The sequence below is a fragment of the Lucilia sericata genome, unplaced genomic scaffold (assembly GCF_015586225.1).
Source record: "Lucilia sericata isolate MDLA Ls3-8-SP2 unplaced genomic scaffold, ASM1558622v1 Contig000513F_arrow, whole genome shotgun sequence".
Classification (NCBI taxonomy): domain Eukaryota; kingdom Metazoa; phylum Arthropoda; class Insecta; order Diptera; family Calliphoridae; genus Lucilia; species Lucilia sericata.
Genome location: NW_023994526.1, coordinates 185,222 through 208,819, shown reverse-complemented (window position 1 = coordinate 208,819; position 23,598 = coordinate 185,222). Strand labels below are relative to the sequence as shown.

General features: G+C 31.9%; 2 protein-coding genes across 2 annotated transcripts; one reads left to right on the top strand and one right to left on the bottom strand.

Annotated features, from left to right (window-relative positions):
• Positions 1-3: 3 nt before the first annotated feature.
• Positions 4-3,152, bottom strand: LOC119605732. Its single transcript, XM_037959011.1, has 3 exons — positions 2,587-3,152; positions 321-466; positions 4-263 (listed from the first exon to the last, which is right to left on the bottom strand). Exons 1-3 carry the CDS (start codon positions 2,861-2,863, stop codon positions 36-38), a joined length of 651 nt encoding a protein of 216 aa, XP_037814939.1. The 5' UTR covers positions 2,864-3,152; the 3' UTR covers positions 4-35.
• A 5,793-nt stretch (positions 3,153-8,945) lies between these two features.
• On the top strand, positions 8,946-18,163 carry LOC119605727 (endoplasmic reticulum mannosyl-oligosaccharide 1,2-alpha-mannosidase). Its single transcript, XM_037959004.1, has 7 exons — positions 8,946-9,421; positions 9,500-9,793; positions 14,640-15,192; positions 15,254-15,402; positions 15,481-15,672; positions 15,739-15,926; positions 16,690-18,163. The coding sequence occupies exons 1-7, from the start codon at positions 9,302-9,304 to the stop codon at positions 17,336-17,338; spliced, it is 2,145 nt and encodes a 714-aa protein (XP_037814932.1). The 5' UTR covers positions 8,946-9,301; the 3' UTR covers positions 17,339-18,163.
• The last annotated feature ends 5,435 nt before the right edge of the window (positions 18,164-23,598 follow it).

The window sequence follows — 23,598 nt, the reverse complement described above, 5'->3', positions numbered from 1 at the left end:
GAGTTTCTTTTATTCGTATGGATCCATTGCCCATCTCAAACTATTATTGGTCTTAGAACTAAATTTAAACTACATTGTTTATTGGTACATTGTAAAATGTTGTGTTTGTAAAACTCTATAATATCATTGGGTGTATTGAAGTACTTCTCATTTGCCTTCTCCTGACCAATGGCAAAAAGTTCTTGACCCTTGATTTGTCTTATGAATAGATGAAAGAACTCCTGTTGGGCATAAATGCTGACAATGTATTTAATGGAAATATCCTAAAATGTTTAGAATAAATTAAGTTATTTTCTTTAAATAAGGTTCAAATTTCTTACCGTTTCTTTGTAGGGTCGTACTAAACAGGTTCCATCTTCTCTTCCCATTAGTATATCTTCAGCTGTGGCTCGATCAATGGTACGATAAAATGGTTCTGTTTCAATTTTTCTCTTTTCAATTTGTAAATAATTGGCATCTATGTCGTCTGTAAAAAATAGAAATTGGTTATATTCAATTTTAACGTTTTTCCTAATCGGCTGTAACAGCGCGAAGATATCCTAAGTTTTCTAATTAAGCAAGAACAATAAGTTACGTATAAAGGCGGAAGTACTCAACACGCGTTGTACGCGACAACGCGATATAGGCTTCTGTCAAAAAAGTTGAAATAGTGTGTTTTAATTTAACAAGTTACACACTGTAGTTTGTAACGCTTCTACCGCGAAAAGTTCAACAACTTCTAACTTTTGACGCGTTGGCAGCTGATCAGGGTTGTATTTCGTTTTGTGTATAATAAAAATAAACTATAATGAAATAAATTTCTCCAACAATGGAAGAAAAAATATACAAAAACTTAAATTTTTTTATTAAGCATGTAGAGCTCGAGCTAAATGAGAACATTTGAAAGGGGGCTTTTTGGTAATTTTAGTTCTCTAAGTAGTATTTTTTGAGCTTTCTATAATATTAAACCTAGAAACATGAAATTAAACATATAGAGTCCGGAGTAAAGATGATATAAGAACTAGGGTTCTATAGTTGAAACGAAAAGTCGACTTTTTTCATTTAGTTAAAAGTCGACTTTTTGCATTTTATGAAAAGTCGATTTTTCGACTTTTTTCATTTAATTAAAAGTCGACTTTTAGACTTTTCCACTATAAGTATTTTATAAATAGTCGACTTTTCGACTTTTTTTCGACTTTTTTCGACTTTATCCGACTTTTTTCGGAAGACTTTTCGACTTTTTGACTATTTTCGACTTTTTTTCGACTATTTTTTGACTTTTTTCGAGTTTTTTCCGATTATTTGAGAGTTTTTGACTTATTTTTCCACTTTTTTAAAGTTTTCGACTATTTTTGACTTTTTTCTACAATTTTCGAGTTTTCGACTTTTTCCGACTTTTCGACTTTTTACGACTTTTCGACTTTTTACGACTTTTCGACCTTTTTCGACTTTCTTCGACTTTCAGACTTTTCGACATTTTTCAACTTTTATTAACAAAGTCGACTTTTCGACTTTTTTCACAGACGATAGTCGAGTTATCGACTTTTTTGGAACAAAATAGTCGACTTTTCGACTTTTTTCGACAAAAAGTCGATTGTTCGATTATTCGAAAGTCGATTTATAGAACCCTAATAAGAACCTATTAAAGGGGACTTTTTGGAACTTTTCGTTCTTTAACTGGTACTTTTTGATTGTTCTATAATATTGAAGATAGAAATATGAAATTAATCATGCAGAGCCCGAAGTAAATGAGAACCTGTAAAAGTGGACTTTTTAGTAATTTTATTTGGTACTTTTTGAGTTTTCTACAACCAAGAAATATGAAGTTAAGCATATAGAGCCCGGGATAATATTTTCGAATATTTTGGTATCTTTAAAACTTCTTTATATCGAGTTACATTGCTGATTTAAGTCAGTTCATTATCTGAAGATATCCTTATATAGGGACTAAGATCAAATATAACCCGAATCTCATGAAGTAGGCAAATAGATTTTAGTTCCATATTTATTATTTGTTTATCCCGAATTTCATATCTCGATTTATAAGTGAGTTATGAGAGTTAAAGTCTTCTTCTGAAAGGGATCTTATATAGAGGTTATGATCAAAAATGCACATTATCTGTCATACTTCACTATTACGCTCTAAACAACATACTACATACTGCTCGATATTTTCAATACCGTGATCAGTATCTTATAATATATGAGATCCAAGAACATTCAATACATCTGGAAAAATCACTTTTTGATGTGAATTTTGGGCAAGTGATGCTATCGGTCCATATTTCATTGAAAACGATCTTAGCTTCATTTATATTTAAAATTTTATAAGAAAAATATTTAAGGTTTTAACATAATAAGTTCTTTCTTTTTGATTTATTCCGGACATTTTGCACAATACTATAGTTAATAATACATTCTTAAAAAGTACACATCTTTATTGTTTACATTATCTCTGTTTTTATTTTTTATATGCAAAATATTAATTATAATATTTAAAAATTTGTCAGTTCCATATACATACTCAAATTACTTTCTAGCTAACTTGTTTACAGCAGCGATTACTCTCTATTTAATACAATTCTCATTCACATTTCTCACTCTTACCCACTATGACATAATCATGTTGAATTCTAGACGATTGTTGCTGATGAAGTTCATTTGAATTCAAATTTAAACCATTCTCCACCGGATCATATTCACCATCATCATCTGATAAATTTCTCATTTGTTGATGTTTATAACAATTACAACAACCACGACAACAACAAGAACAACATATACGCGTAGTATCGGAATAAGAACAACTACTACAGAGATTTGAAAAGAATCTAACGAATAAATTATGTAAAACAGTCCAATAAACACGTATCGACCAACACATTGCGATCGATGATCATTCACTCAACTGGTTGACGACAACACACATTCGAAACACAAAAAAAAAAAGAACGCAAAAACTATTTCATAAAATAACGTTGTTTTTCGATTTAATTTTTTTAGTTATTTTTATAAAATTACAAATATTTAAAAATAAATTTGCCATTAATTTTCGTTTTAAAAATGTTTATTTATTTTTATTATTATTGTTTTTGGTGTTGTAATTAATAAATTAATTTTATATGCGAATTTAAAAGCGTCTGGACATGTCTACGTTGTATGGTGTCTTAATGAATACTGACAAATAAAACAAAAAAATTATTATAATTCCCCGATACATATTAATAATAATAATGATGATGATAAACAGTGACTTAATTACTAAGTATGTACTTTAAGTAGTCTATTCTCTCATATTGTATTTAAATATTTTATCATGATGCTAATGATCATTAAAATGATATTTAATATTTTGAATTATTTAGTACAGATATTATAAGCCCCTTCTTGTATTTAGTTGTTTTTTTAATTTATGTCTTTTGTTTTTGTATTGTAAAAAAATATTACATATAACAATTAATTGAAAACTAAACATATTGTCACAGTCTCGCGGTTTCTAAAAATATGCAGTCAAGTGTTGATAACAACAGATTGTTAAGGAATTAGATTTTTATTTTAAGATGAAATAAATACCATTTAAAACCATTTGGTTGTATTATCTCCTAACGACTTAATTAAATTTTTAAACGAAATGAAGTTGACTGTCACGACTTCATTGAATTCGCAGAGCTTCCATAATCCAAGTTACACGAAGCAGAGAGAACGTTTCGCAAAACTGTCATCACATCAATATAGTCATTCCGGGCGTGATCTCCATAGTAGTTGTAAAGTCACAGATTACTCACGATCACCTATTCAAAACAATTTGTCTGGATCGAGTCAAACATTTCAGCGACTCGTTTTGATCTTTGGTCAAATTTCAAAAACTAAAAATGCAAACTCACACAGCTCCAGATTACAGATTCGGAATCAACTAAACGTAATAGTACTTACTTAATTCATATCTAAAACCATTGCCCTATGTGTTGTTGACATTTTCCTAAGATCAGACTTACACGGTTGAAGTGAATTTCCAGGACACAAAGTTAAATATTGTAATTGCAGCCTGGACCAATTGAAAGATTCATCACGTTGAAAGTAAACAGATTTTTCAGAGTCAAATTAGCAGTTAGTTAATTAGTTATTAGTTAGTTAGTTAGTTAGTTAGTTAGTTAGTTAGTTAGTTAGTTAGTTTTTAGTTAGTTAGTTGTTCGTTCGTTAGTTCGTTAGTTAGTTCGTTAGTTAGTTCGTTCGTTCGTTAGTTCGTTCGTTTCTGTTCGTTCGTTCTCGTTCGTTAGTTCGTTCGTTCGTTCGTTTCGTTCGTTCGTTTCGTTCGTTCGTTCGTTCGTTAGTTCTTCGTTCGTTCGTTCGTTCGTTCGTTCGTTTCGTTCGTTCGTTCGTTCGTTCGTTCGTTGTTCGTTCGTTCGTTCGTTCGTTCGTTCGTTCGTTCGTTCGTTCGTTGTTCGTTTCGTTTCGTTCGTTCGTTCGTTCGTTCGTTCGTTCGTTCGTTCGTTAGTTCGTTCGTTTTCGTTCGTTCGTTCGTTCGTTCGTTCGTTCGTTCGTTTCGTTCGTTCGTTCGTTTCGTTCGTTTTCGTTCGTTCGTTCGTTTCTTTCGTTTCGTTCGTTCGTTCGTTCGTTCGTTCGTTCGTTCGTTCGTTCGTTCGTTCGTTCGTTCGTTCGTTCGTTTCGTTCGTTCGTTCGTTCGTTCGTTCGTTCGTTCGTTCGTTCGTTCGTTCGTTCGTTCGTTTCGTTCGTTCGTTCGTTCGTTTCGTTCGTTCGTTCGTTCGTTTCGTTTCGTTCGTTCGTTCGTTCGTTTCGTTCGTTTCGTTTCTTCGTTCGTTCGTTCGTTCGTTCGTTCGTTCGTTTCGTTCGTTCGTTTCGTTCGTTCGTTCGTTTTTCGTTTCGTTCGTTTTCGTTTTCGTTCGTTTTCGTTCGTTCTTCGTTCGTTCGTTCTTCGTTCGTTCGTTCGTTCGTTCGTTCGTTCGTTCGTTCGTTCGTTCGTTCGTTCGTTCGTTTCGTTCGTTCGTTTCGTTCGTTCGTTTTCGTTCGTTCGTTCGTTCGTTCGTTGTTAGTTCGTTCGTTAGTTCGTTCGTTATTCGTTCGTTCGTTCGTTTTTCGTGTTCGTTCGTTCGTTCTTTCGTTCGTTTTCGTTCGTTAGTTCGTTTCGTTCGTTCGTTGTTCGTCGTTCGTTCGTTCGTTCGTTCGTTCGTTCGTTCGTTCGTTCGTTCGTTCGTTCGTTCGTTCGTTCGTTCGTTCGTTCGTTCGTTCGTTCGTTCGTTTCGTTCGTTCGTTCGTTCGTTGTTCGTTCGTTGTTCGTTCGTTTTCGTTTTCGTTCGTTCGTTCGTTCGTTTCGTTCGTTCGTTCGTTCGTTCGTTTCGTTCGTTCGTTCGTTCGTTCGTTCGTTCGTTCGTTCGTTCGTTTCTTCGTTTCGTTCGTTCGTTCGTTCGTTCGTTCGTTCGTTTCGTTCGTTCGTTCGTTCGTTCGTTCTTCGTTCGTCGTTCTTCTTCGTTCGTTCGTTCGTTCGTTCGTTCGTTCGTTCGTTCTTTCGTTTCGTCGTTCGTTCGTTCGTTCGTTCGTTCTTGTTCTTCGTTCGTTCGTTCTTCGTTCGTTCGTTCGTTCGTTCGTTTCGTTTCGTTCGTTCGTTCTTTTCGTTCGTTCGTTCGTTCGTTAGTTCGTTCGTTCGTTCGTTCGTTCGTTCGTTCGTTCGTTCGTTCGTTCGTTCGTTCGTTCGTTCGTTCGTTCGTTCTTCGTTCGTTCGTTCGTTTCGTTCGTTCGTTCGTTCGTTCGTTTTCGTTCGTTCGTTCGTTCGTTCGTTTTCGTTCGTTCGTTCGTTCGTTCGTTTCGTTCGTTTCGTTCGTTCGTTCGTTTCGTCTTCGTTCGTTCTTTCGTTCGTTCGTTGTTCGTTCGTTCGTTGTTCGTTCGTCGTTCGTTCGTTCGTTCGTTCGTTCGTTCGTTCGTTTTCGTTCGTTCGTTCGTTCGTTCGTTCGTTCGTTCGTTCGTTCGTTCGTTCGTTCGTTCGTTCGTTCGTTTCGTTCGTTCGTTCGTTCGTTCTTTCGTTCGTTCGTTCGTTCGTTTCGTTCGTTTTCGTTCGTTCGTTCGTTCGTTAGTTAGTTCGTTCGTTGTTCGTTTTCGTTAGTTCGTTTCGTTCGTTAGTTCGTTCGTTCGGTTTGTTGTTATTTCGTCGTTAAGTTCAGTTATTAGTATTAGTTAGGTTGTTTTAGTTGTTCTTAGTGTTTAGTTAGTTATTAGTTTAGTTCGTTCCAATTTTAAACCTTCCAATAATCACCCCATTATGCTACACCAACTCAATCATTGCTAGACGACATCCATAATAACGATTACGGATTTGATCAACAGTGAAGATAGACGAACAGACGAATTATAAATCGAACCACTTACACATGCAAAAAAAAAAATCGGCTAAGCTGTTATTTATGTATGTATGTACTCATAAGAGTAGGTCAATGTATATTTCTCATTGTCAGATGTCCGAATTTCGGGTGAACTTTTAAGAAGAGCACAGTGAGTGGATATGCAAATTACAACAAAATGTTTTTTCAGACAAATCTGCTTCAGCAGTACGGCTTCAGTGAACCGGAGGAAAGTTTTGTGAAACATCAACCTTTAACATTTGTTTTAAACTAAATATTTTATATTAAACGATATAACGATAGATAGATATGAGTCCTAGTAAACACAGAACAAACTAAGCCAGGATTAATCTATTTATATTGGTCCCTATATGGACTAGTATCTGCCTTAATTAAAAACCAGATTATGTTCAGGTTCAATAATGTCCAACCAACCCTATTTTATTTATTCCAATTTCAACTTATCTTGTACCTAAATTAAAGTTATTGTTATTAAAACAACGAAATGGAATTGTGTTAGAAAAACCCAGTATCTGGCCTAAAGGCTCTCTAAGGAATTAATCTTCTCAACAAATTTAATTCCAAAATGATTAAACTCTTTAGAAACTCTGTCTAGAAAAAGATTCATCTTGTTTATATATCAACATCATAAGCCATTTTTTTCTTGCAATATGTTTTATATACCCCATTATTGTTTTTATTCTAAAATGTATCTAGTATCTATCTCTACTATCTATTTATCTGTAATCTGAATCTTGTTATATTTAATTTGTTAAGCGCTGTAAACAACTCCTTCCGGATTATATATGTATTTTTTTCTCAGACTGTTTTTTCGCGTCGCCTTTACCACAGAATACCAACAACTATGGTGATCATGACTTTTTTCACACATGTGTGCATTTTCGTTGTCTCATTTTCACTGTCATGTAAATTCAGTAATAATTCATAGTGCTGTTGTTATTGTTTTCTGTGGTTTGGTTTGTTTTTGTTGTCTACTCATATGGAGACTTGTTGGAGCCAATTGTAATTTAATTCATTCATATTATATGTATGTATGCTTAATGATCATCACTGATCATTATTTAAACACATGGCAAGCAGGCAGTGTGGTATATAAGCAAATGACCTTGAGAAAACGTTGATCTTAAGTACACATATTGTTGTTGTATTTAGTAAAGCACTTGCAATAAATATTATAATTTCTTTTGAAAAACGGTTAAATTTAAAAACATAGAAAAAGTTCTCAAAAAATGAAAAATTTATAGAATATCGAAATTATTAAGAAGGGAATGGAGGCTTGTGATTCCCTTCGTAGAGTGTGAAGATCCAAAGTTAGAGAAACACAACACTATAAAAACAGATAGAACATAAGTACAGAGGAATGGATGGATGATTCCCAAGGGGTTTCAACCTGAACGTTTTGCCGAATCGATTCCGTAAGAAAGAATTGTGCGCGAATCTGAGTCTACCTATAAAACATAATCGATGTAATGACTAATTCCTCTGATAAAACCTAGCCATTTCAACTTAAGTTCTTATGCAAATCCTGCAATAGGCCTGACAACCAATGTGGAATCCAATTTACCATATTCATTTGGCTTGCTTTCCCGGTCTTGTGTATAAAAATAACCTTAACCTCCAACTTTTTTGTAAATATCTGCTGCTCCTATAAATAAAAGAGATAAAGCGTCCACAGACAAGTTCTTTAGTAAAGCAGGAAATATAAATTCACCTTCTATATAACAGGAAGTGTGACTTGGCCATGGTAGAAGTCTCATTGGTCGTCAACCACATCTTCAGTTGCCAGACTACCCAGAAAATGTGTTTCCATAAGTCGAGTTAGAATACACACATACATATACATATATAAATTTGTTAAATTGCTGTTATTGCTAAAACAGATCATACTATTTAAAATAATTTTAAGTCTTAAAATTTAAAAGTTCTTTATACATAGTTCCTTTACAAAAAAATCTACAAATTTTCACCGCTAAAAGAAGCAGCGTGTTTTGGCTATTTAGTAGTGATGACAACCAAACCTACTTGGCAGTGCTTTTTGGTGTTTGTCTTGACTACACGGTAGTTGTGTTTTCTACTGGGGATGGTAAACCCGATATTTTGTCAGTTATCAGAATGTGACATTTCTGTTAACAAATTTAATAAAAATAGTATTATAATTATCCCTTCGTTGTTTAGTATGTAGTGTTGTAGTTTTCTCGTATTACTGTAAAGTGCAATTTTTTTCAAAAGGTCTCTTGTCAATAACTGTAAGAAAACATGAAAATAAAAAGAAAAGGGAAGAACATAGATATTAAACTGGCACTAGTAATTAGAAACGAAATTTACATCGAAAACTCTTATAAGAATTTGCAAGAAGTTCCGTGCCTCACTTTCATCATGAAAACTTATATTAAAAGTTTTTAAATATTAACAGGAAAGACATACATACTTAAAATGTTATAAAATTTCCGCTAGATTTACAAATTTTTTTCTTACATTTTAAATTAAATAAATAATAAATACCGTTATTAAAAAAAAAAAAACATAAAAACTCTGCCCTCTAACAGTAGATTTTATGCCGCCGATAAAATTCTGATTGTCAGCTGCCAACGCCGTTAATTTTGATCGGCGCAGGTTTCTGCTACGGGATTCTGTAAAAAAATTTATGGCTGGTGCAAAATTTTATATAAAATTTAATTTTATTTATTAAAAAATAAAGTATTAAACATTGCGAAATACTATTTAATTAGTTTACAATTATTATTAAGAAGTTACAAACGAATTTGTGCATATATGTGAAAGACGTGAAGAACAAAATCTTTGCTTGAATGAATCTCAAATGAGGAAAAAATGATTTTCATTAACTTTTCAATGAGAATATTCAATATCGATTAAATATTTCAACTACCTACTATATGATTTTGGCAAATTGTTAAAAAGTGTTTTTCGTTCAAATATAAAACAAACACAAAATGCTGGAAAAATCAGATCATGTAGCACTTACTCTTACGACCGGTGGTGGTATCGGTGGTACTGAAGAGTCACCGATTGGTAATACAATTCTACCCAGTTCACGTAAAAGTTTAAGACGTGTAAGTGCTTTATTCTAATTTCAATAATATAAATCATTTAAAACAATGGAAAACACTTTGTTATTGTTTTCTTTTCAGTACTGGAATCAACTACCTCGCTGTCAACGTAATCTTATTATTTTAGGCATATCTGCCATGTGTATTACTTTACTTTTCCTACTGCCGTCCGATCAATTGGATCTCAACAGTAAACAATCTTTAACCGGCGGTGTCTTACCCTATCAGGATACCAAGGATAAACTATCGCTTGGCGCTTTAATGCGCAACAATTATTCTAATGAAGGTCAAGAGGCAGTAGCAGCCGCTGCTAATAATGATAATAAAAATGTGTATCCCTATGCCGATACAGATAATGCTCAAAATATACAAGAGGTAAGTTGTTGAGTAATTAATTTTTAATGTGTTTATTTAGTGATAAGTAATTAAGGTAGGCAAACGGTATTGATTGATTTTCACACCTATTCTATACCCTACAGCAGTATTGTATTAGGAATGGTATTATGCGTTTGTGCTAATGTTTGCAACCTTCAAAAATATTGATCATTTAATGCACATTGTCTGCAATCAAACTGCTGAAAAAATACTCAATTCTAGACCAGATATTTTTGAACTTTTTCAACTTTTAAAATAATTTTGTGAAATTAGCTTTCTTCTTCCCTTAAAATCCCTTATAATCGATGCCAGAAAGAGGAAAAGTTCTTTCAGAATAAAAATACGTTAAATTTTAAGATGGAATTATAAACCATCATCTCAAAAAGAAAACTTCGACAAAATTTACTCGATCACGTATTTGCTTAAAAATTAAACTGACAATTTTTGTAAAAATCGGATTTTAGTCATTTAAGGTCGCTTTAGAAAATCAAGTCAAAGTTTCTAATTACTGCAGAGTTCGGTTAGCAAGAAACAAAAGTCATATAGTCGTACTACAATTTTTTAGTTGCTTTTTCATCAAATTTTGTTTTTTTCTATTATACCAACATGTGGCCGTATTTTTTTTTTTTTGTTGTGTTTTTAGTTATATTTGCTCTTATCAGTATACAATTATAAATATGTGTACAATATGAGTTCTAATACTATTGATTTTTATTTATTGTTTTGTGAGTGCCAATTTTGTTATTAATTGTTATTTATTAACAATGTAATTAATGTTTTAATTATTAAGTCTATTATTTTCTAATATGTATAATTGATATTAAACATTTTCAAGATTTATACGAAAGCTTAGTAAAATCCATTCTTTTTATTTAAAATTTTCACAAATCTCACGTTAAAAAGAACTTATTCTTTGTATATTTCTTTATCAAACTTATCAAAAATGCCTATTACACACTTCATATACAATATATTTATTAATAATTATCTGTTGCAGTAGGTCAGTAATTATTTTAATAACTACATAGTTATATTTATCATGTTCTTTAATAAGATTACAGAACATTGAACTGAAGAGCTTGCGATATGTACTACATTATCGACCACTATGAATGAAAGCCATAGTTCTAAATATAACATTTAAAAAACGTGCAAACTTGTATTTATTCATAGGTTTTATACTTATTGATAAAAATATACATATGTGGTATAGGTCAGTGTATCTGTTTATGGCAGGTACGTTAGTCATTAGTTAAAGGGGACAATGAACTAATAATTTCGTGATAATAAATGTTTAATTGTAACATTTTGATTTTGTTACTTGAGAAATGCTTTAAACTTAATGAAAACATAGATAAGCAGAAACACTGTGCACAAATACGATTTTCACTAAATTTAAATTTTCTCTAAAAACACAATGTTTTATAATTTTTTAAAATTCTCGCATCTTTTTTATACCCTCCACCACCATCAGTGGTGATAGAGGGTATATATAACTTTGTCATTCCGTGTGTAACACCAAGAAATATTCATCTGAGACCCAACAAAGTATATATATTCTGGGTCCTTATGAAATTCTGAGTCGATTTAGCTATGTCCGTCTGTCCGTCCGTCCGTCCGTCTGTCTGTCTGTCTGTGTAAAACACGCTCACGTTAAAAAGAAGCAATATAATTTAACCAAATTCACCCAAAATATTCATTATTACCCGGTACAGTTTGGTATTGAAAATGAGCAATATCGGTTCACATCGGGAAAAGTTATGAATCAAAATTTAAAACAACCTCGAAAAAAATAAGCATTTTTTTCACATTCTAATGTAATTTTCTCCAAAACTATTCAAGATAATTCCATGAAAATCACCATACATTCGTTTCTACACAAGATCTTGATCCGTGCAAAAAATTGCCAGAATCGGTCCACAATTTCATATACCTCCCATACAAAAGTACATATTCCCGGAAAATGGGTTTTTCGTTAATAACTTCCATCACAATGTCGATATCTTCACAAAATTTTACAAATTGAAATCTTATGTCAATAGAATTCTTTCAGAGAAAAATTTTCTGGATCGGTCCATAATTGGACATAGCTCCCATACAAGGTCCCCTCCCGAAAATCACTTAAACGCGCATAACTCATTACTAAATTAAGATATCCATATAAAATTTGGTATAAGTATTGCCTATATGCACAGAAATATTACTGTGAAAATTTTTTCCGATCGGTTCAAAATTGGTCATAGCTCCCATACAAGGTCCCCTCCCGAAAATCACTTAAACGCGCATAACTCATTACTAAATTAAGATATCCATACAAAATTTGGTATAAGTATTACCCATATGCATAAAAATATTACTGTGAAATTGTTTTCCGATCGGTCCATAATTGGTCATAGCTCCCATACAAGGTCCCCTCCCGAAAATCACATAAACGCGCATAACTCATTACTAAATTAAGATATCCATATAAAATTTGGTATAAGTATTGCCCATATGCACAGAAATATTACTGTGAAAGTTTTTTCCGATCGGTCCATAATTGGTCTAGCTCCCATACAAGGTCCCCTCCCGAAAATCACATAAACGCGCATAACTCATTACTAAATTAAGATATCCATATAAAATTTGGTATAAGTATTGCCCATATACATAGAAATATTACTGTGAAAGTTTTTTCTGATCGGTCCATAATTGGTCATAGCTCCCACACAAGGTCCCCTCCCGAAAATCACTTAAACGCGCATAAATCATTACTTAATTAAGATATCCATATAAAATTTGGTATAAGTATTGCCCATATACATAGAAATATTACTGTGAAAGTTTTTTCTGATCGGTCCATAATTGGTCATAGCTCCCATACAAGGTCCCCTCCCGAAAATCACTTAAACGCGCATAACTCATTCCCAGCAAAAAATAATTGATGTCATACTTTACAAACGACATCTTAATCATATTTAAAAATGCGATTGCATACTTTTCGCTTTTATAAACCAAACATATACTTACAAATTAAAACACAGTTAAAAATGAGAAAAGAGATGTAGAAAAGTCACTACAAACAACATATTCGAAGTACTTCAAATTTTGATGAAAAACCAATGAAATTTACATAAGCGTTTCATTGAAAGAATGTGGTTTATTTTTGACATACAAATATCGGATTTTTACAGCTTCTAAAGATAAGATTAGATGTAGTTCAAAGTTGTCAAAAATGAACAACATCCCTCCAATGACACGCTAATGTAAAATTCATAGGTTTTTCACCTGAATTTGAAGCACTTCGGGTTACTAGTTGTGATGAAAATTCTACATCTTTTTCCACACTTTTTTTGCTGGGTTACTAAATTAAGATATCCATACAAAATTTGGTATAAGTATTGCCCATATACATAGAAATATTACTGTGAAATTTTTTTCCGATCGGTCCATAATTGGTCATAGCTCCCATACAAGGTCCCCTCCCGAAAATCACTTAAACGCTCATAACTCATTACTAACTATAAAGTTTGGCAGAAGTATTGCTCATATACAGAGAAATATTACTGTGAAATTGTTTTCCTATCGGTCCATAATTGATCATAGCTGCTATACAAGGTGCCTTTCAGAAAACACTTAAAGGCACATAACTCATTAGGAAATAGTGATACCCATAAAATATTTGGCATTAATACTATTTTTGTACACATAAATGTTATTTCAAAATTTTTTCACGATTAGTCCAACCTTGGTCATAGCTCCCATATAAGGTTCCTTCCCGAAAATCACTTAAACGCACATAATTCATTACCAAATATTGATATCATACATTTAGCAAAATTATTGCTCTTATATACATAAATTACACTATAAAATTGTTTTACGATCGGTCTATATTTGGTCATAGCTCTCATACTAGGTCCCCTCCAGAAAATCACTTAAATGCACAATATTCATTACCAAATAATGATATAGATACAGAATTTTTAAATTTTGTTTTTATACATAATTCGTCATAGCTCTCATACAAGGTCCTTTTACGAAAATCTCTTAAACGCACATTACTCATTACCAAATAAAGCTATTGATACAAAATTTGCCACAAATATTAGTTTTGTACACAAAAATTCTATTTCAAGATTTCTCACGATCGGCTCATAACATGGGTGCGGTCGGTCCCATACAAGGTTCCCTTCCGAAAATCACTTAAACACACATTACTTATTACTAAATTACGATATAGATATAAAATTTTACTGAAATATAGCTTTTATGTACAGAAATTTATCTTAAAGAATTTTTTACGATCGGACTATATTTGGTCATATCTAGGTCCTGCCCCTGAAAGCACTTTAACCGTATTTAACTAGTTGCATTATCAATTTGTGTAGATTATATATATGTATTTTGAAAATCCTTTAATTTTCACACACATGCATACATGCAAATTACTAAATATCGCTAAGCGCTATAAAAATATAAAGAAAATTGCGTTTGTAATGTTCAATAAATCTTGGAATTGTAATAGATTTAAGCTGTTTAAATCTTGGGACTTTTCAATTTAAGACATGAGATAACTTATTTCTACAAATATTTGACCAATTAGAAAAGTCTTAATATAAAAGTAGCTGGTGGAGGGTATTTAAGATTCGGCTCAGCCGAATTTAGCACTCTAACTTGTTTGGAATTTTTTTTATTTCTAAAATGCGATTTTTTTTAAATTTGTAATAAAATTCGATTCTTTGAATTTTTAATTAAAAATATATTTTTAGAATTTCAAATAAAAATTTCAAAAATCTTGTTTGTTATCTTCTAAAAAAATATAAATTTTTTACTAAAAAAAAAAATTTTTCCTTATTATTTTCAGCAAAATGCAGCTCAACAAAAACGTGAACTACCACAAGCCGATCAACAACAAGTCGAAGATACTGTAAATTTACCCCAAACACAAAGAAATCAAAATCAATTAGCTCAATCACAAATTAGTGCTCAAAATCTCGATGAACCTATTGGCAAAGTTAAAATTCAAAATATTATTAACAATGATTTGAGTGGCAATACTCAGGATGTAAAAACCAGTAACTTGCAATCAAATAATGTCGAAGATGATCGTCAAACCATAGAATCATCGATACAGGATCCGCTCAGCTTGCCCGGTACGAATGGTGTAACAATTGAAGAATTTTTAGGACGTATTGATCTTAAACATTTACCCAAAAAACAACATTTTCATGGAGCACGTAATGAAAAACAAGAGGCAGTGGTAAATGCTTTCAAGCACTCATGGACTGGTTATAAAAAATACGCCTGGGGTCATGATAATTTAAAACCCATATCGGAATCTTCACATGATTGGTTTGGTTTAGGTTTAACACTGATAGATTCTTTGGATACGATGTACATAATGGGTCTAGAAGATGGTGAGATATAAATGTGTAAAATTTTTATATAATTTAATTATTATTCTTTTTATTATTTTAGAATTTACTGAGGCCCGCAATTGGGTTAGTGAAAATTTAAATTTTGATGTTAATCGTGATGTGAATTTATTCGAAGTTACTATACGTGTTTTGGGTGGCTTATTATCAGCCTATCATTTAAGTGCCGATAAGGTTTTTCTACAAAAATCGGTTAGTTTTTATAGTTTATTTTTTTTTTACCAAAGCTTTTGCTTAGTTTTAGTTTTTTTTTTTTTTTTTGCTTTTTAGATTGAACTAGGCAATCGCTTGTTGCCTTGCTTTCTTTCGCCCTCCGGTATTCCCTATTCCGATGTTAATTTAGCTGCTTTATCTGCTCATGCACCCAAATGGTCACCCGATAGCTCAACTAGTGAAGTTACCACAATTCAATTGGAATTTAGAGATTTAAGTAGAATAACTAATGTTACTTTATATGAAAGTGTAAGTATAAAGCTAAAGAAATTTTAAATTTTATATAAATTTATGTATTTATTTCTTATTTTTTAGGTTGCTCATCGTGTTAATGAAAAAGTTCATGCTTTGGAAAAGAACAACGGTTTAGTGCCGATATTTATTAATGCCAATACCGGTACTTTTAGAAATTATGCCACAGTTTCTTTGGGTGCCAGAGGAGACTCCTACTATGAGTATTTAATCAAGCAATGGATACAAACTGGTCATAAGGAAAACGATTTGTAAGTAGCTTTTTTAACGATATTATTTTTGTACCGATTTTTCTGTCCTGAGGTTGTGAAAACTGTAAAATTTAATAGAATTTATAGCTTTTGATTACTAATTAGTAATAGAATTAATAGAATGAATGAATTCGAATTGTCTGTTAAAAAGTTGTGGAGAATTCTTTTCGATAGATAAAGCTATAGCTAGATTGTTAATCTTTTTTTTAAGTTTGGAAGATCGGTTTTACAATTTACAATTAAGTTTCTGATTAATAGTTTGCGATGAAGATCTTAAAGTAGTCTGAAGAAAATATTGTTTAATATCAGATTTATTTATATCATTGGAAAACGTTTTACTATAGCATTTTTATACATAAATATCCACAAAACTGTTTGATAACCTTTCGTGTTGATTTGGGGTTTTTTAAACTTCAGGTTAATATAACTCAAAACACAGATATTAAAAAGGAAATTCTGAAGTCAGATTCTGATATATTGTTCTTTTGAAATGTAAACTTTATTTCCTGGGTTTTAGAATTTCTTAAAATTGAATTCCTTATAAAGCAAAAGTTTAAAGTGAGTCCTAGAATTTCAATAGACAAAATTATAACAGTAATTATTACTATAAGAAAGTAAATAACAGGGTCTTTAATAAATACATGAAACAAAGAAGAGATTAAGATATATTTACATATATCTGGACATTCTGAAAAATATATATCAAGATTTTACCACATACATACTTAAAAATAATTCAAAACGTTTAAAAACCCTTTAACAGTTTGGTAACGGACTATATACGTGCCATCGATGGCGTCTTTTCACAACTACTACGACGAACACCCAAAGAAAATCACGTCTACATAGGAGAACTTATCAATGGCAAAGAGTTTAAACCCAAAATGGATCACTTAACCTGTTATCTACCCGGAACATTACTATTGGGTCATCACTATGGCATGCCAGATTCTCATTTGTTATTGGCGCGTGATCTATTGGAAACCTGTTATCAAACCTATATGAAACAGCCAACTCAGCTAGCACCAGAAATCTCTTATTTTGCTGTAGGCGAACACGAAGAATTGGATATTTATGTTAAGCCCAATGATGCCCACAATCTACTAAGACCCGAATTTGTAGAAAGTCTATACTATTTCTATGCTTTGACCGGCAATCGTACCTATCAAGAAATGGGTTGGAATATTTTCCAGGCCTTTGAAAAGTATACCAAAGTTTCACATGGCTACAGTTCGATTGGTAATGTTAAGAATATTTTCAATACCAGACTGCGTGATATGATGGAAAGTTTTTGGTTGGGTGAAACCCTTAAATACTTTTATTTACTCTTTAGTGATAGTCCCAAAGAAATTGATTTAGAACAATGGATTTTTAATACGGAAGCACATCCTTTACCTATAAGAAAAAACTAAAAGTACACTAACTACATACATACGCAAAAAAAGAGTCTGAATTTCAAACGAAACAAAACAAAGGAAACTAAAATTTTCGATATGTAATTGTAAATATGCGTCTAAGTAATTAAGTTATTTTCTTTATAATTTTCAATTAGTAATTTTGTGTGTAAGTGTCGTGTCTGTGTACAAAAGTGCTGTGCATAAGAAAAAAACAAAATTTTAGTTCTTATATTAATTATAATAATTTATTAAAAAAAAAACACTTTAAACAAATTGCAACGAAACGTAAGTGTTAGTAAGATAAAGTGAAAAAATGAAGATTTTTTTTTAGAAATCTAAAAGTTTTTTCAATAACTTTTTAAACCTATTTCTTTATTCTTCTTTATTTTACGTTTCGTTGCTCTTACAATTGTAATTATAGTAGAAAATAGTGTCTGTAGTTGTGTATTTTTTTTAGTATAAACTAACTATACTTTAAACAACAAGCAAGCGTTAAAGCCAAATAGCTAATGATATCATAAAATCTCACCAATAATTATATTTTTTCCTCTCTCTCTCTCTAATTAAACTTAATATAATTATAGTAAATATACCAACATATTATTATAAAAACAATTAAAACAAATACGAAAACATTACTAAATTAGTTAATATTACATATTATGAATTTTAAGCAATATTTATATTCAAACTTATTTAACAATATATTTTATTATTATTATTATTTTTTAAATTAATTTATGATATTGCCAGAATATCTGAGTCTATATGCATTTAATGTATTTTTGTTTAAATATTTTTTTCTTTTCAATTACACACAACAACAATTTTTAATTGAAATATTTAATTGTTTTTTTTTTAATTTTAGAGAAAATTCAAAAATTAAATAATTTGTCCAGTATAATATTGATTTATATTTGTTTAAAAACTGATTAAAAATTATACCGCAGCAGTATATTTACATTACTAAATGATCAGTAATACCCTCCTTACTGCCCTCAATTCCTGTTAGACCTACTTTGTACAGTATTCTTGAGTGACCTACCCGCTTTGGTCTTACTAGAGCAGATTCAAACAGTCTAAATAAGTTCCTCGCCGCTACACACTCAACATTTTTCTTAATTGGAAGTAAGTAGATTTAGAATAATTTCCAATGTTACCTGCGTTGTACTACTCCTAGCACTAGTTATGCCGATGGAGGCACACCTTTGAGGTTTATTGAGTATTAGTCTATAGCTGCTTTTCTTCATCCCTACCTACCACACAGGTACAGCCAAAGGTAATAATAGGCCTTACTGCCGCCGTGAAAATCCAATTTACCATGTCTGGTCGCAATCCCCAATTCTTGCAATAGAGTTTCTGCATATGTAATATGCATTGAGACCCTTTTTTAGCCTTTCCTTCCTAGACAATGTGCGGTAGAGGAAAGTCCCTAGATACTTGGCCCCAAAGCCGTTTAATTTCGTCAAGCTAAAAGTCTCTTTATTTCATAGTGAAGAGAACTAGCTCCGTCTTAGATGTTTCCACACCCAACTTATTCCCTTTAGCCCAGATTGATAGTTCACAACAATTTTGACATGGAGGTCAGTAAGGGTAACGTCACCGTCCTTCCATGTACTGTCAAAGTCCCTATCATCCTCGATGACTGTGACGTCCGTATTGTCTCTACCTAACAGGTCGACCACCCCTTGCGTCTCGTCCCTATTCTCATCCTTGTTCCCACTAGAAAGCACGTACAGACGGAGGATCCACGCAGTGACGGTGTACGTGGACTAGGCAACTTGCCCCGACGCTGAGGGGAGATGTTAGCGACTAGCCTCTTTATGCACTGGCTAATCATGTAGGTCCTCGGCACTGCTACCACTCACCTTGACCTTAAAAGTGCATATATAACGCTATGTCTAACGGTAAAGCCCTTACTGCACAAAGAGTGAGCCAGATCAAATAACATAGCGTATAATCTACATCATGATAGAAGGATTGAAAGACACATACCACACTCACTATCTTGACAAGATGAGAAACCTTTAGTTATACACTTCTTTGAACCCTAAACTTTACATGGCTAGATACCAAAGTATTAGTCACAGTAAGCTAGAGTCACGATGTGTACTTATGCCCTCGCATCACGACAAGATAGTTACCCTTGGCGAAGGAAGTAAGCATAGTAGGGGTAATAACACTTCTCCTTGTGGTGTACCCCTGGTAAATCCTTTTCTAATCCTATCTTCCCCTAAGGTTGAGTTGATACTATCGATACTATCCAACTCAATAGGAAATCCTAAACCCAGAGTACGACTAGCGACTTCCTGATGGCCTCTTTTCTAATGTTGTTAAAGGGCGGCTATTTTGGTTTTAAATACTAGTTATCTTAATTCGAGATTAGTCCAGCAGTGGTCGGACTTATCAACTATATCATCATTGTTAGTTTTATATATTTAACTGTATTCTAAATGTAACTAATACTCCTGGGCACTGTAAGATTACTCAATAACAAGATTCGTAAGTGAAAGTGTTCGAATTTAAATACATTAAAATCCTGACGCGACGGAGGTAACCCAATGTTATTAAACATAAAGTTTCTTTGTTTAAAAGTCCAGGGAAATGTTAGAAAATGCTGGAAAAGCATAAAATGATAAACAGTCGTAATCCATTTCTAAGGAGGAACCTCCACGCTTTCCAAGTTAAAAATTCGAAATATTCTCCGTTTTTATTAGAAAAATCGTTCAATGGATATAAGCAAGAGGTTAAGTAAGTATTTTAGTCACTCTGTAGTTATGCATTTGCACTAAGTGAAGGCAGAAACCAAGATACCAAAGACCACAACCATTTGCTAATCTGTGTTTAAGATGAGACGCCCTGTTATCGCATACATTTGACCTACAGGCACCCTGTTATCATATATTTTTACCAAACGAAGCAGCCTGTTATCTAAGATTGAAACCAATTTAAAGTGGAGATGAAACATAGCTAAAAATCGGAACAAAATGGAATGAAACATAAAAACCACTCAAAACTAGGGAACAAAATGGAATGGAACATAAAAAATCAACGAAATGGGGTCCCCCCTAAAAAAGCAACAACATTTCATAAAAAATAGTTAATTTCAATGAAAATTTATAACTTTTTAGTTACTTACCCAATTTTGAAAGCTGTTTTTTGAAACTTAAAACTTATTTTAACTTACCAAGAAATTCAATATAAAAAAATACTTTTTTTTTATAATTTATCGTATATTTTCAGTTTAATTAAATACTTTTTGTTTTTGTTTTATTTTAATTTCCTCTAATGATTTCTTTTTCTCTTAATACAACAACGACACTTTTATTGTTTTTTTGTTTTTATTTTGAATAATTAAAAATACGTTATATTTGTTGAATTTAAAGTGTGCGTGTGTTTGTGTATTCTTGATTATTAAATTAAGTCATATGTTTTGTTTTCATTTCCTTCCTCTATAACTTCCTTTTTTTAAATTTTACTTTTTATTATAAATTAAATTTGCTTTTCTGATTTTCAGTTGTTTTTAAGACTAATTTAAAATTTAATGCTCTCCTATGTTAATTTTTTTTTTAATTTAATTTAATTATTAAATTTTCTTTAGAAAACACGATGTTTAAGATTTTCGTTTATGAAATTTATAGTCTATAATAAGGTCAATATGTTTAAATTGTTTATTTTACATTAAATTTAGTTAAGTAATTTTGTTTGTTGTTGGATTTTTTTAATCATTATGATACTTTTTTTGTTTTTTGGAATATTTAATTAAATTTATTTAGACAAAGATTAGTTTTGTTAATAATATACTTTTTTTTTTAAATCAATTAAAAAGTATCTTATTTTCTTTATAATTAATTTACAAACATTAAGGAGTATTTATTATTGTTTTTTTTTTTATAAAAAAAGTAATTTATTTTTAATATTTATCATTATGCTACAAAATGTGTTACGTACGTATTTTTATGTAATTTCTTTTTCAAGTTTTACAACTTTCAATTTATTTATGATTTTATTTACTTAATTATATGTTTATAATGTATTGTATTATTTACAGCTCATGTTTTTTTGTTAGATAAACTAAATTTTTATAAGACTTTGTTATTTAATACATTTGGGGGATTTTTCGTTTTAATAGACTAAACAATTGGTTATTATTCTTTGATATATTTTTCTTTTCAATTTGTAAAATAGTATTTTTTAATATAATTGTTTATTAATTGTCTTATTCGTTTGAATTATTCAGAATTTGTAAGTAAATTATTTATTTACATGCTAAATAATATGCAAAAAACATGATTTCCCAAACGGTTGCTTGGTTAAAATTTTGTATTTTCCTTCGATCAATCTTGATAAAAGGAATGCTTCTTTCAAAGAATGATGACTTGTCTTGCATTGTTCTATAGACAAACTTGAGAGAGGATTGCAAGAGAATAGTAAGTGGTTCCATCCAAGTTAAAGTATCTCAAATAGAATGTCTCGCGAATAGTCAGTTAAAGCTGCCTTTAAATTATATTCGAGGGAAAACAGTACTTATGCAAAAGCTAGACGAGCCTGGTATATTTCCCATTCAGTGGGTGTATCACAATGTCTAATATCACGGGCTATACAGGAACATTTTTTAACACAATGCAAATGCAACATACAGCAGAGTTTGAAGTTATTATATTCCAGGAAAAGTCTGCTCATTTATGATAGTCTAATAAAATATATCAGTCATAATTTCAATGGAGGCCAATGGGCCTACATATGTTTATAAAATTTACTGTAAAGATACTAGTACATTTCTAACAGCAAAAGGTTCAGGCCTAAATATTAGGATGTGTCCATAAATACATTATATCTGGTGGGTATCATGGGTACCCTGACAACAAGCTGAGCATTCGTTAGGTACGGCCTGGACTAGTAGGCATAAAGCCTATTGCTCTATACCGTTCTCAGCTGTGCTAGGATGTGTTCATAAATACATTATATCTGGTGGGTATCAAGGGTAAACTGACCACAAGCTGATCATTCGTTAGGGACGGCCGGACTAGCAGGCACAAGGCCTGTTGCTCTATCCCAATCTAAGTTGTGCTAGAATTACTCTTGTTTTCCGTTGTAGGTTTTTTTCTCAAGCGCTGGACGAACTGCAAGTACGGCAGTTATAGAGTCTTTATGCGTTTCGATTTAATATCGATTTAATGCTCCTCTATACGATGACCGATACAACAAATCCTGCACATAGCTATTCACCCCTATTCTGCATTTCGATTACGTTTCCGCATTCAGTTACGCTACGATCGAAAATTGGTATTCCAAGAAAAAACCGAATCGTAAGAAAAAGAAGAAGCAATTCCATTATATTTCAATACTTTATTATTGTGTGTATTCTGTATTACGATCATAACTACGATTTTGTTAGTTGCCAAACGGAGAAAACTTTGATTCGAATAGAAATGCAGAATAGGAGTGATTATATTTTCCTCCTATACACGAAGGTACCACCTAACATGCCTATTTAGAAAACATAACATTGTGTTCCTTGACTGGGAGTACCTTCCGTTCTTAGAGTACAGTTACAGTTTTTAGGGAATCATTATAACAGTCACTTAAACATCGTTCAAAGCTGCCGTCGATAGGGTGGTGTAGAGTCGAAATTTCTATCGACTACGAAACCAAAAGCTTGATTAACTTCCTTCTTTCAAATAGTGAAGTGTTTGCTGACAACTTCAATGGTGATAACTGCAAGTTTCGTGCAGTGAAAAACTAACTATTCACTTGTTAGCATAGTTCGTGAACCCGACCCGTATTCGAGGTTCCCGGTTGTATGAGGGCTAGGTGAGATAATGGAATAAAGATTTTTGACAACAATAGCATTCGTCCTTGGGCGAAAAATGATACATGTACCAAATTTGATCGAATTACCTTTAAAATTTCGACCTGTGATTATAATGTTTACAGAAGCTAACGAAGGACAGACGGACATAGCGGACATAGCTTAATCAAGTCAAAAAGTGGATGATGAATCACAGAACAGCCAAATTTGACCTGGGCCTTAACTATCCCGTCATTGAGCATAGAATTAATTTACTTCATAAGTATAACATTTAAAAATATTTTAAAGAAATTTTATAAAAGCAACCAACTGGGAAAACATGCTCATAACAAAATTTTAGATATCAATGGTTGAATGTAGAAAGGATATAAATTTGAGAGGAAGCTCGAGTTTTTAATTTAGGATCCCCTTTTTAAAAGGTTAATAACCTAAAATCCAAGATTCCAAATTCATTCTTTTGAAA

What these genes read in the sequence shown, in the direction of transcription:
- LOC119605732 (XM_037959011.1), bottom strand. Translation starts at nt 2,863, where the DNA reads ATGTGTTGGTCGATACGTGTTTATTGGACTGTTTTACATAATTTATTC. An exon ending in ACATGATTATGTCATAGTGG is followed by an intron (nt 467 to 2,586) that starts GTAAGAGTGAGA and finishes TATTTTTTACAG; the next exon opens with ACGACATAGATGCCAATTAT. An exon ending in TACGACCCTACAAAGAAACG is followed by an intron (nt 264 to 320) that starts GTAAGAAATTTG and finishes TAAACATTTTAG; the next exon opens with GATATTTCCATTAAATACAT.
- LOC119605727 (XM_037959004.1), top strand. Translation starts at nt 9,302, where the DNA reads ATGCTGGAAAAATCAGATCATGTAGCACTTACTCTTACGACCGGTGGT. An exon ending in AGGTTTTTCTACAAAAATCG is followed by an intron (nt 15,403 to 15,480) that starts GTTAGTTTTTAT and finishes TTTGCTTTTTAG; the next exon opens with ATTGAACTAGGCAATCGCTT. An exon ending in ATGTTACTTTATATGAAAGT is followed by an intron (nt 15,673 to 15,738) that starts GTAAGTATAAAG and finishes CTTATTTTTTAG; the next exon opens with GTTGCTCATCGTGTTAATGA.